The following is a 12,221-nucleotide window of genomic DNA, read 5'->3' on the forward strand; positions in this document are numbered from 1 at the left end:
TACCACCTCAGCCAAAGCCAGCTGTATGCTCACTGAGTACAAATGAGAGTATGGGCAATAGATGTTGCCTGACCTGATGAGTCTTGATTATGCTGCGGCTTTCGAATGTTAGGGTCATAATTTGGCATGAACATAATCAAAGTATGGATTCATTCTGTCTTGTATCAGTGGTTCAGACCAGTGATGGTAGTTTTTGTGAGGACATTCAAGTCTCTGCAGATGTTTCCAGCACCTTGAAGAATCAGTGCCTGTGGGAATCATATAATTCACCTACTGTTAAAGTTTTACTGCTTCATTACCAAATTACTTTCTTCTATCTTTCTTTGCAGTTGCTGTTGGGTATACTTGTCCCACCTTGGGCTTTGGTTCTAAAATTTTGTTTGCCTTGCTCAGATGTTTAAAAATTACATTAATTATATTTGAAAACGTTAGCAGCATTCAGTATCTGCAAAGCAGCCCAATTACTGTAGATCAGCATGTCCCAAGATTGGGTGGCAGCTAAAGTTTAATTGACCCTTTTCACAGCACACTTCTGATTTGTCAAACTCTGCTTTGCTAATTGCTGGAACAGAGCCATTGTTAGTGCTATTAGGTTCACCCGGGCTTTCCCTGTTATGACAAATTGACATGTCGGCTGTGAGGAAGACCGATGAGTCTGATTCATTTAGACATAATTAAGAGTACTCTGCTGCCAGCATGGCTGCCCTCAGTTAGATTAACGCAGCAAAATGACACACAAAGTATAAGATGGACACTCGTTTTTTTACAGATCAGATTCTTGGGGAGTGAAAATCCATAATATGATGCCTACCAAGAGTTCACCGTCTGTGGTTTCTTTTATAAATGTTCGTGAAAATGTTTGGGAGTCTCTGCCAGATATTATCCAAAACATCCGCTCAGCACTTTTTCTTGCAGCTACTTTCTTTTTTTAGGGAAATCATGTCTGAAACTATTGACAACATTTTGAATGGAGTCTCATTGTGTCTGCCAGGAAAAGAAATGTTGCTCTTAAAGTTTGTTAAGATGCAATTTTTCAGTGTTGTGGGCAGCAAAATAATCCCCATTATATTTGGTTGGAGACAATTATTTCACAGATATCTGGAAAGTGAAGCCAAAGCTATCTTTGTGATTAATGTGAACCAACCTTGTAGTGGCTCTTTGCCCAAAATCAAACCTTAATCAAACTCAAAATCAGGAGGCCACTGGAGCACTGCAGGGATGTATTGCACAGGGGTAAAATAAATAACTCTCTTTTTTTAGGTTTACTTATCTTCTGCAAGCAGGCAAGCACATGAACAAAGACATCATGGCTCTTGGTCTTTTTGTGCCTGCATTGCTCAAAGTTTTGTCCAATTTTCACAAAACAGAAAGAAAATAAGCTAAATAACGTAAATAAGTAAATAGCAAAAGAAAATGCATATGCAACAAATCATTCTCACTTGGTTTAGAAGCAGATCTGCAAAAATATCCACCTGTTTCTTTTCCTGGGTAAAGTTACAATAGAAAAAGCAACAGCAGGAGAAGCTGCTGAGGCACAAGGCTAAGAGGTTTCTTAGAAATATAGTCTAATTGTGACAGCTAGAAGACATGGCTTGTTCTTTGTTGTCTAAATAAAAGCCCCGTTTGTCCCTGTTTTATCCTCCTTTTCTGTAGTGTAAGACTCTGTCGGAGGTGTGCGAACACATTGTGTGTGTGTCATCGGACCCGCTGGTTTCGCAGTCAGCCCACCTCGAGCTGGTTCACCTCACCAACATCAAGCCCTCTGAAGGCCTGGTAATCACTCTGTTTGTCTGGGTTTAACAGCCCAAGATCCACCCTTCTGTTTATTCATGCAGCGTGTGAATCTTATTGTGTTAAGTCATGCTGTGTCCGGCCTTTGTAGGCTCAGACAAAGAAGAAATACAAGCATTGTTTTCTTTTCTTTTCTTTCTTTTTATTTTTTTTTGTAGAAATAACGAACACAGTAAAACATGATTTTGTGTTTAATTTTTGAAAAACGAAAGCAATTACTATGAACGACTCAAAATATTAATTGATTTGATATAACACATATGCTTGCATGCATGACAGACCTGCCATCATACTTGAGAGTAAGGAGCCACAAATGAGTCATTTCTAGTTCAATAATTAAACAAGCTATTTTATGCTTTTGGATTCAGTTGAAACTAACACCTGCTTGGTATTCAACACTGAGTTTTTCATTTTTGCTACAATATTTTTACATGTTTCTGTGATATAGTGAACAATCCTAAGCATTTCATCAGTTTCCAAACTATGTTTCCATTGATCATACTGAAAACATTCTTAAAGATCATCTTCCAGCGATCCAGGGGCAATTTGGGAATGACCTGTCCATTTTCCATCAAAGTGGCTTAGAGATCATGAAATTTAACATTTTATTGGATCTTAATAATTCAATCAAAAATCTACAGTTTGTCCTTAAAAAGTGAGCGTACAAGCTGAAGTCCAAAAAGTGTGATCAACTGCAGATACAGTTATGAAGAAGAGTCAACTCTGTAAATACTGGCTCTTTGTGTGTGTTTGGTTTATTTGCATATAAAAGTCTTTAACAAACTTTGAACTGAATGTATATGATATGCACTACATCATAGAAAAATATAGAACAAATAATCTCCATAAATACTGAAGTGACAAAAAACATTTTTTGTAATTGCCAAAACTGTTGGCCATGACTGCGATGGTCACTGAAAAACTACAAACCTGCAGTTAGCTTAGCTAGCATGACAAAACTTGTTAGCTTATCTTATGCTAGTTGTAGATAATGTGGAGGTTAGGTCTCCATGTTACCATATTTTCTAGTCATATCAGTAATTTTTTGGCAGATCAATGAGTGTTAATGATTGATCAGTCAAAGTGCTGTTCCACCTTCCTGTTATTTTCAGGTTTAACAATTTAACCGTTCACTTTGGAGAAAATGATTTGTCTCAGCTGTGAGTGGTCACAGTGTGTTGGCTACTGAGTGGAGTGTAGCCTAGCAAAGGAGGGACTTTGGCTTTTGGCTTTGGTTTAGTTTATTAAAATTTTTAACATTTTCCTCTAGAGTAGAACATAACAGAAATCACCAAACTATAAATCAGATTTAACTTAGATTATTGATAATATCTTAACCAGCCTAATGAGTTCTTTACCTGGAATAGTTTTCACTTCACAAGTAGACCTCGTCAGAAGTTAACAGGCGAAACCTTTTCTTTATGAGATCATAATTTACTGCCTGAAGACGTACTGTTGGTATGCATTAAATCTGTCATATTCAACTTCAAAGTGGGTAAAAATCTTTACTCTAAGACATAAAGATCAGTCAGACCAGAAAGTTTTGAAATTTTTGAGGTTGAAGTTTAAAGTGCAAGTTTCAAGTCACAAAAATTGTTAAACAATATGATCCAACTGGCACCACACCAGGAAAGAAAGGGGAAGTTCTTCAGAGTTACCAGCCTCAGAAATCGCTAGTTAATGGCACCTTATTACTGCCCACATCAATACTTCCTCGGATTCAAACGTCTCAGTCTTAGAAAGAAACCATAACTGAGGGGAACCATAAGTGTAGTACTAGTATAGATCTTTGTATCATATTCCCAGCAAGAAAGCAGAGACGCATACTGTGGGTGTGCATTATGTGTTCCTGCTCGGTCTGGAAACACAAAGAATGGACATAATATCAGTGGAAATCTGGAGTATAGTCTCATATTTTTGAGGCACATAAAGGGAGAATATCTGCATATAGTTTTCCACTGTGATGCATGGAGGTGTAGCAGTGAACGCGTGTGGGGAGCTTTGCTGGCAACGCCGTTGGAGATTAATTCAGAATTCAAGGACACACTCTTATCCACCACGGCTACTACGGCATCCTGCTGCGACACACCTTCCCATCTGGTTTGGGCTCAGATGCTTGATTTTTTTTTTTTTTTTTTAGCAGTACAAAACCAGAATAAACTTTCTGTTTCTGTGAGAGCTGTTTTTAATTTTACAACTCATAAATCAGTGTGTATTTCCAAATATTTACTAGTATCATAGAGCACTTACATTTTTTTCTCCATTCCTTTGTCAATTAGGGAATGTACATAAAGTCAACCTACGATGGACTCCATGTTATCACAGGAACTACAGAAGGGGTGAGAGGTTTATTAATATCCTACTTTTCACAAATTGACCTAGTGAACTGGTAAACCTAGTAAAACACCAGTTATTGGTCAGATTATCTGCAAATTTGAAATTTGTATTTATAACATCAGAATATCAGTGACTCTGGAAGACTTTCCCTTGTTGCGTTATTGCAGCTTATTTAAGTAGGGTTTGCTGAGAAACCTCCCCTCAGCAGTGCCCATGGATCGATAGATCAATTCATAGTCGTCTGTTTGCTTTCTCTTTCTCTGGCTCCTGTGCCTCTGTAGTCTCCGGCTGACCGCTGTAAGAAGATCCATGCAGGAGATGAAGTCATTCAAGTCAATCATCAGACCGTGGTGAGTTTTTGTTGGTGTGTTCGTGGGTGTGTGTTCTCACTGGATACCCAGTTTTTTGTGTTTACTCAGTAAACCATTAAATTTTATTTGATTCTTTGTATCTACAAAAACTCATTTAAAACAATGATAGAATTGAATTTTTTTGTGATGTCATGCTAACATTTGGTTCTTGTGATATTATTACATTTTGGGTGCTGTTTTGATTTTACTGAAATTCTAGTCTCCCCACTGTTTCCCTGTTTTCACCCCCCTCTCTCTTGTCTGTGTGCTGTGGCTTTTTTAGGCTTATCGTTCACACTCTTGCGAATGACGCCGTATGACAAAACTGACATTACATTTGCTGCTAATTTGACCCTAAAAAAAGATTTAGCGCAAGTAGTTCTCTAGATAATCTAATTTTAAGATGGTTCCAAAAAATAAAAAAAAACTAAACACTAAAAATTTCAAGAAAAGAGACCGCTTTCATGATTTGAAATAAATTTTAAGAAAACTAAGAAAAGCTGGATCGCCTTCAAACTTCACAACAATATACTAGGCCTTGTGGGATGTGAGTACATAGCTTGGCTCAACATAGGTCAGGTTATAGGTCAAAGATCAGACAGCACATTGCTCATGAAAGCCTGTTGGAATAATTGCGCTCTCTGAATGCTCTTATTAGATTTTAATAAGTTTTCTTTTTGGTTTTTGGACTTGGCTAAGTGGGTCCTCACTCCTTACACTGGACCCTGACAATAAATAAACCTTTGAAGCTGCTGAGATAGTATTTATGTAATACAATTGGACAAAATAACACAAAAGAGATAATGTGATGCTCATGTGTCAGGAGAAATTAACAGCTGATGGTCAGATGATCAGCTCTGAATGAGATATATAGAATTCTTGCATTTCTCACCTCAGTGTTTTTGGTTCTTACAAAAATCTGCTGTTTTGGTAAGGACCAAGAAAAAAAGCTCAAATAGATATACCCTATTGCTTGGCAACAAACCTCAGACAGATTAAGTTAGCTGCTAGCTGCTGAATATGAACTAAGCATCTCAGGAGTTTGAAAGATGGACAGGCTGTTGAGTGTTAAAACGAGGGTTTCAATTATTTGATTATTAGAAAAAAAAATAATCGCCATGTTGCTTCATCCCTGCTTGCTACTGATACGTTTTTCAGTGTCGTCAGAAAAGAGTCACATGAAGATTAATTTTCTGTCTAATGATTGATAAAATGACCAGTATAAGCAGGAATCTATTTTATTAGCTACTTAAACCAAGTTCCTGCTTGGTGTTTGGTGATTTAGTGGCACTCCTTACATTTGTACTGTGGACCGTGTACTTCGCATAGCAGGTGCAAATGCAAGCAGCGTGCATTCCAATTAGTGTAATCAGATCCTCTAACCTTTACAACTCCTCCTGCATTATGATCAGATCGCAGGTCGGTTCAATAGCTGCAGTGAGGGGAAGCTAGCCCAACTTTCCTGTTGCCGTGTTTACTGTTGTTTACCCTTGTGTGTTTATGTTCACAAAAGAGCGTTGGTGTGGATTTGTAAATATAGTGGGTAAATACAAATAAAAATAACCAAAAAACAAAACGATTTGTGATCACATGTATTTGTTTTCAAATTGAGGGCAGATTACATCACATGAAAGCTCTATAGATAGACTTTCCACCTCCACACCCACTTGCCTTGCACAGAAGGCTCAACAAGAGAGATCCAATCACGACGTGGACAGAATTCAAACTTCAGGCTGCACATAAAGGCTACTTACTGTATAAATAAGGGTGTGATTGTTTTGTTCTGTATATAGAGGATTTCTAGTTTTTCTGCAGATCACTTTACTCTCTAATTCTCCGTCCTCTCTCGTTCACAGGTGGGCTGGCAGTTGCGTAACCTGGTCGGCTCGCTGCGGGCCGATAAAGGCATCGTGTCCCTGACCCTGAAGAAGCGTCCACAGAGCACGCTCAGCTCTGCCCCTGCGCTGCTGAAAAACATGCGCTGGAAACCCCTGGCTTTGCAGGTGGGACTAGCTCTACCTTTTATAGACTTTATTAAAGCACTGCACTGGCCCACATAATTCCCCACAGCATTCCCTCTCCCGAACGACTGGAGCTAAAGCGTGTAATTAGGTCAGGGAGCAGTGGCTCAGCATGGTTTTGTTTGCCAGCTGAAACACACTGGACTGAAAGGGAAACGAAAACTGATGGTGCCCTCAAGACACGTTCCCAAATCTCTTATGATTTTAGAGTATGGCACTATAATTATCACTGATTATCTAGACAAAGGGGGAAAACACAAAGGAGAAGAACACAACTTTGTTCTTATTTTTGTAGTTTGGCTATAGTTGCAATTGGATATTATAACACAGTACGCTCTAAGCCCTGGGGACACAATGATCATTTTTTATGGAGGTAAAAAAAGATAATAACCACACTGAGCTGCCACTGTGCTCGCTTTGCACTTATAGGAAGGGATATCGATTTTGTTTTATTTTGTCCTAAATGGTATGTAGTCCCTCCTTGCAATATCTCTTTCAGTCTTAATGGAAGCTTATGGAGTTTTCACAATAGTTGAAGAAATATGCAGGTCGATTCCTGTCCCTGATTACCCCCCAATGAAGTTCTGCGCAGGCCAATTCCAGTACCAAATCCAACAAACGCCAGTGACGTGCAGGCTCACATGAGCTAGTTCAAAGATTAGTTCACGCAGAATAAAATGAAGTAGCTCATAGTTCACAATTGATCAAAAAGCTCACATTTCCAAACCTGAACTAGATCTGCATCCATCTATCCTATTTCACTAAACATGCCTCCAATAACTGCCAATGATGATATTTTCCTAAAGAATAAGAGATAATTTATTTTTAAATGCAAAGACTAACAGATCAAGTTTGTGTTTTATACATAGACTGTACAGAAAAGATGGATGCTGCTTCCAAACTGAAGCACCAAGGCTGCATTCTTTCGATGTCGATGGAAAAACAAATTAGCAGACTTGATTTTTACACTTTTCTCTGTATCATAGTAGGATCTTTACTTTATTACATGAAGCACCTTGATGTGACTGCTGTTGTGATTTGGCACTTTACAAATTAATTAATTAAAATGATTCATAATCTCGACAAATACCTTCCTGATAAGTTTATAGTGTTAATCCCCAGTTTCTAGTTATATTAAATACCAGAATGTTCATTTTTTAAATTATGAGTCCCGTTAGTGTCAAGAAGATTGATAAAGCAAGTCTTGCTTTAGAGCAGGAGCACCACTGGGTGGTGTCATAGTTGGTACGCTGTTTGCGGTCAATGTGTTAACAATTTTAGAGAGTCAGACAGATAAAAAAATGAAACATAGACAATACACTGACTTTAATCAGAGTTCAGTACCTTTACTAGTATTTTCACTCGTGATGACAAAACATCTCAATCCACCTGTAGCTTAGTGACATTTCACCATGTTCAACCTCTCTTATCCTCTGAATGTGGCATTTGGCCAAACAATATTAGTTATACAAATAGTACTTTTAATAAGTAAATGCTTTTAAATTGTAAATTTTCCAGGGTAATCATTGCTTGAGGCCAGGAATCAAAGGGATAATGTAGGGATGATTCTTTACATAGCAATGCTAACCATGAAAATACATACGAAATGGTGTTTGGCAGTGGCTTGTTGTAATAAACAAGCCCTTTTCTGGCAAAGAAAGAAAGAAAGAAAAGGACTGATGGCTATATGCATTTCCCTAAAGCCTGCCTATGTTGTTCAGCATTAATGGGGCCTTCACAGCAAGGCAGTGTGCGCTAATGAGCTATGAATTCACCAGTGTTAATGAGCTCATGCAGTGATTTTCACTTCAGAGTCTGTTTGTAATCCAGTTCCTCTTGAGGGCCTGGAGATCAGGCCCATTCAATTCTGGTTTTCAGCCACATCTCTTCCATTTAGAGATTTGTCCAAATTTTCTAATTTTATTTAAAGCAGTACTAGTTTTCAGCTATAACTTAAGCTTAAAAGGGATTATTTAAAGACAATTACAATGGCTTCATTACTGTATTGTGTCATGGGTTTGTCGTGTTTCTTGGGTTCTTGAAGTTGTCAAATCATCCAACATTAGAGTTATATTTAGGACATATTTTTATGTCAGAAGTTGAACTTGAAGCAAAAGTTTTTAGATTCCAGAAAAAAAAGACAAATCAAACCCTACTTCCACTTTTTGCAGCCGACCAGAAGCCCAGGCAGCAGTTCAGCCACGCCTTCAGGCACACCCACCAAGAACTCCGCCCTCCAGGACCTTTACATCCCCCCTCCACCTGCTGAGCCATATACACCCAGGTAGTTAACCTGGGTCTTATAAACAGCTGAAAATAAAAGCGGGATAAAACAGTGGAACAGGTGACAACAAAGATAAGCTCTGACACTGACGTCCATTTGTTAAAAATCTGCCTCTGCTGTTGCTATAGAGATGAGACAGGAGCCTTGTCTGGTGATGAAGCATCTCGTAACCATGGTGGCGTCAGCGCTGCTAAGCGCTCTGAGTCACCGAACTCCTTCCTGGATCAAGAGTCTCGCCGGCGAGAAGAGGAGGAGCCCGTGTACTGCACCACGCCCACATACGGTTCGCTCTTATCATGATTGAGTGTTTGTGTGAGAGGGAGAAACAAAGCGCGAGGGAACCGAGTTCAATCTCATGCTGCAGAATTGAGCCGCTTTAGAAAAAATTAAAATCATTATGTGAGTATGAATCCACCTGCAGGCCCAGCAGAGCTTGTTACAAAGCTGGCGAAATACAAGAATCCTGCAATTACTACGGCTGCTTTAATGTTGTTAAAACCCCTTATTCATCGTTAAATATCAGTTCAGTACAACTCTTCATCTTGTCCTTTAATTATTATTTTTTAAGTGTACCAACATTTAGCCTAATGTTAATTGGAAAGTGTGAAAATTTGAAAAAGTTTCAAATTTTTGGTTGAGGACCATAACTTTTTATTGATCAACCCATCTGATTTGCTACTATTAAACTTGTGATTGTGTGTGCACTTGTAGGCAGGCTGAGGCCCATCTCCATGCCTGTGGAGTGTAACTGGGTGGGTGATTATGAAGACCCAGCCAAGCTTAACAGAGAAAGCCGCAGAGGTGAGTGCCAGTGTGTGGAGTGCATATGTGTCTCCTGAAGAGCCTGTTAGATATTTGTTAAGCGCTCCTGTCTCTATGAATTATAAAGAGATCAACGTGTGTGTGCAGATCAATGCACCTCTATCCCATTTTGCTAATTCTCCCTGTGATTAGCATCACAGAGGAATGAGGGGGGGATGATGAGGAAAGAAGTAGGAGGGGGGAGAAAAAAGGCAGACAGTCTGCACAAAGGGAGAGAAAATAAAAGGAAGCCGTGAAAGGAGGAAGAATAGAAAGAGAGGAAAAGAGGAACTCAGGGGTGGAGGTAGAAACTGAAAAAAAAGCCTATTCTCCCTGACCTCCACCTGAATCACTCACACAGTTGCCATGGTGACGCTGACAGCAGCTCTTCTCGGTGTCTCACTTTCCTCTGGCCGCTGCCTAGCAACCAAGGGAGGACAGGAGAGTGGGATCCGCAGAAAAGGGAAGAGAGAGGTAGAGGAAACCCGAGTTTGCTCCAGAGTTCAGGTGGAGAAATGGAGAGAAGTTACACAAAAAAAGATGTAAAGAAATTCAGAGCAAAGCAGGAATAAACTCAGCTGCACAGATGAAGTCATAAGAAACAGCATTTTGGAGCCGAGGAATTTTACTTCAGTCACACAAGCAAAACTTTACAATGCTGAATTGGTAGCGTGTTGGTTACATAAATTCCATAAAAAAAACTTTTTGTTTAGCAGTTTCCAGTGGATTGTAGATGCTACCTATCTTATTGTGTGCCGTCATCAGCACACAGTAACAACATGAAAGACATGTGTTATATAAAAAATAATATACTAGTATTATTGCAGATGTTTTGTTATGGCTAAATCCCCACACTCCTCCTTTTGTGTTCAAAGAGCTGAACACTAATGCATGATCAGTCTCTCTAATAATTTTTCTCCGTAATTCTCTTAGAAGCAAAATAAACCTCAGACTACAAAACTAGCCAAGACTAAACGTTAGCATCCTCACCATGCAGGAGCTGAATCCCTCGATCCAAATTGACCTGTGATATTTTCTCGTAACTTCAACATACTTCTTACCATGTTTTCTTATTACATCTGGTATGTATTTGCAAAAATGCAAAATGTTCAATCTTGAAACGATAAAAGAGGAATCATTCCAAACAAAAGAAAAAAGTCCTCGACCTGTTACCGCCGGTGGCCAGTGCACGGTGTAGACCCAAATGCAGACAAACCAAGAGGAGAATGGATTTAACAGAATACAAGCCTTTTATTTAGGCTGAAGGAAAAATATTTACGATATGCAGAAGGGAAGTAAGATGAAGCTAAACAATAAACTAAACTGAGAAGATAAGATTAATGGAACACGGAACTTGGATATGGGAAAAATCTGGAACATGATGAACAACGGACAGACGACCTGACAAGGAGCAAAAGGAAACTCATACAATAGAAACACACACGAGGGTGATTAGGGAGAAAGGAAACACATGGGGAACACAGCTGGGATGAATAGACATAACGAGACAGGGGAAGAGAAACTGAACACACTGAACACAGGACGAGAAACTGTCAAAATAAAATAGGAAGCACACTAAAACACAGACTAGGACTCACAGGTTTGACACTGGGACCGGGGGGAGGACAGACATGGGAACCAGACAGACTGAGGAGATGCAGAGGACGAATGAGTGAGGGACACAGAGCCATGACGGACTGTGGAGAACACACATGGATGCACATGACTGACAAGGGAGACAAGGAATAAAAAACAAGGCGGAGAACAAGACATGGAGGGACACATGGACGTGACTGAGGAACATACACAGAGGACATGAAGGACTCTCAGAGGAAACACGGGGGATGACACTGAGACAAGAAAACATGAACCAGAAGTACAACTAAACTTAGAAACATAAAAAGGACTAAACTCCATACTAACTCTAAAAACTTGAACTGAAACATCCCCCAAAAATGCTTCATGTTGATTGGTTCTGTGGGAGCAGGGGCAGGATTCTTTCTATTTTTGCTCATATATTTCTACTCTGGATTCTTTGAGTCCCATGTCTCCATAGCAAATCTCAAAATATATTAATAAATGCATTGTTTATATGGTCATTTTCACTTCCTAGAAACAGTGTTACCAGGGTTATTGTGATTAACATATTTGTCTGATAATTAGGGATTTAAAAAAGAAAAAAAAAACCCTACCCTGTGCTAACGGTTAACACATAATAATAATAATAATAATAATAATAATCATGGAAACTGGTGGTGGAGCAGATGTTGCAAAACCATGCTTCTATTATAACCAGTGAAACTGGCTACACCTCACCTTAGAGCAGAGCTGAAATGGTGTGTATTCACAATAGAGATTAGCTCCGCATCCTTAAAAATGTCTTTTTTTGAGGTGCAGAATCATCAAGTGAGTACTTTCGCTGTACTTGAAGCGTCACTCATGGACAAGTACTCTCCCTTTAATCCAATGTATCCACTGCTCCTACACCAGTGCTACATGAAATGACTTGCAGTTCAGCTAGAGAATCAAACCAGTGATTGAGTGCTTATCACTGCCCGGGGACTTGTGCCCACTCGGGTCATAACCTGTTGCACAAATATCAGAAAGCTGAAGTTTCACAAGCAAACTGAAAAATCC

At 39.2% G+C, this 12,221-nt stretch overlaps 1 protein-coding gene across 4 annotated transcripts in view; it reads left to right on the forward strand.

Moving 5' to 3' along the window:
* cnksr2a (connector enhancer of kinase suppressor of Ras 2a) overlaps positions 1-12,221 on the forward strand; it is a 111,038-nt gene that overhangs the window by 42,855 nt on the left and 55,962 nt on the right. For all 4 annotated transcript variants that reach the window (XM_085173274.1, XM_085173275.1, XM_085173276.1 and 1 more), the window contains exons 6-12: positions 1,654-1,773; positions 4,071-4,130; positions 4,410-4,478; positions 6,335-6,481; positions 8,671-8,783; positions 8,912-9,066; positions 9,495-9,584. In XM_085173274.1, coding sequence (XP_085029400.1) covers positions 1,654-1,773; positions 4,071-4,130; positions 4,410-4,478; positions 6,335-6,481; positions 8,671-8,783; positions 8,912-9,066; positions 9,495-9,584 — 754 coding nt within the window. The remainder of the gene's footprint in view (positions 1-1,653; positions 1,774-4,070; positions 4,131-4,409; positions 4,479-6,334; positions 6,482-8,670; positions 8,784-8,911; positions 9,067-9,494; positions 9,585-12,221) is intronic.

The sequence above is a fragment of the Neolamprologus multifasciatus genome, chromosome 9 (genome assembly GCF_963576455.1).
Source record: "Neolamprologus multifasciatus chromosome 9, fNeoMul1.2, whole genome shotgun sequence".
In the NCBI taxonomy this organism is placed as follows: domain Eukaryota; kingdom Metazoa; phylum Chordata; class Actinopteri; order Cichliformes; family Cichlidae; genus Neolamprologus; species Neolamprologus multifasciatus.